Consider the following 2,265-nt stretch of genomic DNA (forward strand, 5'->3'; position numbering starts at 1 on the left):
AGTGAGGCACTACTCCACAGCAGCCTTTGCACAGGGCTGTGCCCACAGAAAGCAGCTGTGGGGGCTGATCAAGGCCCTCATCCAGCAGCAGAAACCAGCGGGGTCTCTAACATGGAACTGCGGATCTCCCAGCTCTGAGGGCAGCACCACTGACTGCCGGTAACCTGTGCTTGGGGAGGGGTTCCTGAGGGAAGGGTCCCTGGTAACAGCAGCTTACCTCCAAAAGCATCCCAGACAAATCGTCCAGCTCGGACCAGTGCTGGTCTCTCAGCACTTGCACACAGAACAATGGAGAGCAACGCGATGCAGACCCAGAGCCTCATGGTTCCTGGCCAAACCTGACAGGGAGCTGAGAGACAGTGAGAGAGATGAGCAGTTCTGGAGCACATTTGAGCACCCACCACATCCCCAGCTGTGCCCCGGCTGCTGCCCCAGTGCTGAGGGCCCGCCCAGGACCCCCTTCTCCCCCTGCAAGGAGTGGTGCCCTCTGTGCAACCACAAGCTCCACAACAGAAGCAGATGCACATGAGAAACCTGCATTTTAGCACTCCCTGCTGCTCCTGCCAGGAGTACAAAGAAGTCCCACATGCTAAAGCATCAGTCCTGCTCCCAAATACCACCTCGAAACACTGCACATAGCTCACAAATTTAGAATGTCACTCACCACTGCAGAAAGGCAAAGCCAAAGGAGATGGAGATTGTCTCGTGTGCTCTCAGACTCAGATAGGGTATTTATAAGCACTTCAAACTCCTCAAAAGAGGAAATTGGAAAGGATACCCACAGCTGGGAAATCCCCACCAGCACTCCCAACACAGAAATCATTACTGGAAACCTGTCCTTGTCCTCACTGAAAGTTCATAGCTCCTGTTACACAATATTTTATGTGATGCTTCTTCAGGTGTCCTTGGGACTATTTGCTCCTCATAACAACCAGACTGAGAAATTGCCTTGAAGGCTGAAGAGTTCCATGTGCTTGAAGTGTTACTACTGTCTCAAGGGTGACACTTTTGTTTGGATCTTGGGCTGAACAGAGCTCGGAGGGGAAGGTGCCTGGCTGTCTGCACATTGAAACACAAGGTCAGGTCTGTGTCTTTGCACAAGGAACATGTGAGCTGCATTACCAGAAGGGCTGCAGGAACTGCTAAGTGAAATTCCCATCCGAGCTGGGATTGCCAGATGAATCCCAGAGTTAATGGAATGGAAAATGTGAAGTGTTTTTCTTAACTCCATTGCAAAGCAAACCGCATACACCTACATCCCTGCTGATAATGCTCTAAGACAGCACAGACACACACACCATATAGAGGGTCTGAATGGTTCATTTTGTCTCGGCTTGCTCTCACAGACCCCTCTCGAGGGACTCCAGCCACCCTGCTGCAACAGCAGCTCCGTGGGGCTCAGGTGGACAGTTTTGGACAGCAGTAAACATTTGACCTAAGGGGAAATTCAGATCCATACAGCCACAATTCTGCTACACTTTAAATCAACTGTCTGGCCCTATTGGCATGGTTCACTGTTTAAGCACCCACTGTGCTCTCCCTGCTTAGAGCCTGCTCGCTTTCCTTGGTTAACAACTCAACACAACCCTTTCCCCTGCAGAAAGCTCCAGGGGTTGAGTGCAGTTGCACTGGAGAGTGAGTGTGCAGAAGGTGTCCCCATTTTGTGGTCTTGTACATGATTTAAGAAGTCTGAGAGCACTTTACATTCCCCTTAGAAGAGTTCGGGGTAGCTGCCCCAGTCACAACTCTGCCACTGTAAACAATTCACGGATGGAGCTGCAGGGCAAAGGCTTGAGCTGAGAGCTAATAAAGTGTCAACAGTAACTTCCTTGGGTGTCACTGGACTTCAGTCAAAAAATTCAGCTTAAGGGGAAGAGACATTTTCCACAGACAGGCCTGGAGCAGCAGGACAGATACTCTGTAGTGTGATGTATCTCAGAATGGAACAATTTGCAACAAGAATCTAAATCCTAACCCAATAGACAAGGAAACCCTGCAAAAAGCAGGGAGCAGACACAGATTTTTGTCCCTTGGCACCCCTGACCCTGATACTTCACAGTGTAACAGCTCAGCTACTGCAGGGATTGGAATGCACCTCTGTTCACATCCTGATGACCTACATCCTTGTAGCATATGGCAGTGCAAGTGCCTTCTCTGCTGGCAGCAAGTAGCCTTGTCACATTTTTGGTTTTTAAAAATCTGGAAAATTACTCCTTAAGTTGGGGTACAGGCACGTGGCACTTTGCCCAGAGACTTAGAATGAAG

General features: G+C 49.9%; 1 protein-coding gene across 1 annotated transcript in view; it reads right to left on the reverse strand.

Moving 5' to 3' along the window:
* LOC103624917 (serum amyloid A protein) overlaps window positions 1–773 on the reverse strand; it is a gene marked incomplete at its 3' end in the record, with an annotated part of 1,577 nt that extends 804 nt beyond the window's left edge. The window contains exons 1-2 of the mRNA XM_008644252.2: window positions 665–773; window positions 218–349 (exon numbers count right to left, since the gene is read on the reverse strand). Of these exons, the coding sequence (XP_008642474.1) occupies window positions 218–323 (106 nt within the window). The remainder of the gene's footprint in view (window positions 1–217; window positions 350–664) is intronic.
* Between the last annotated feature and the right edge of the window lie 1,492 nt (window positions 774–2,265).

This window comes from Corvus brachyrhynchos, unplaced genomic scaffold (genome assembly GCF_000691975.1).
Source record: "Corvus brachyrhynchos isolate BGI_N302 unplaced genomic scaffold, ASM69197v1 scaffold62, whole genome shotgun sequence".
NCBI lineage: Eukaryota > Metazoa > Chordata > Aves > Passeriformes > Corvidae > Corvus > Corvus brachyrhynchos.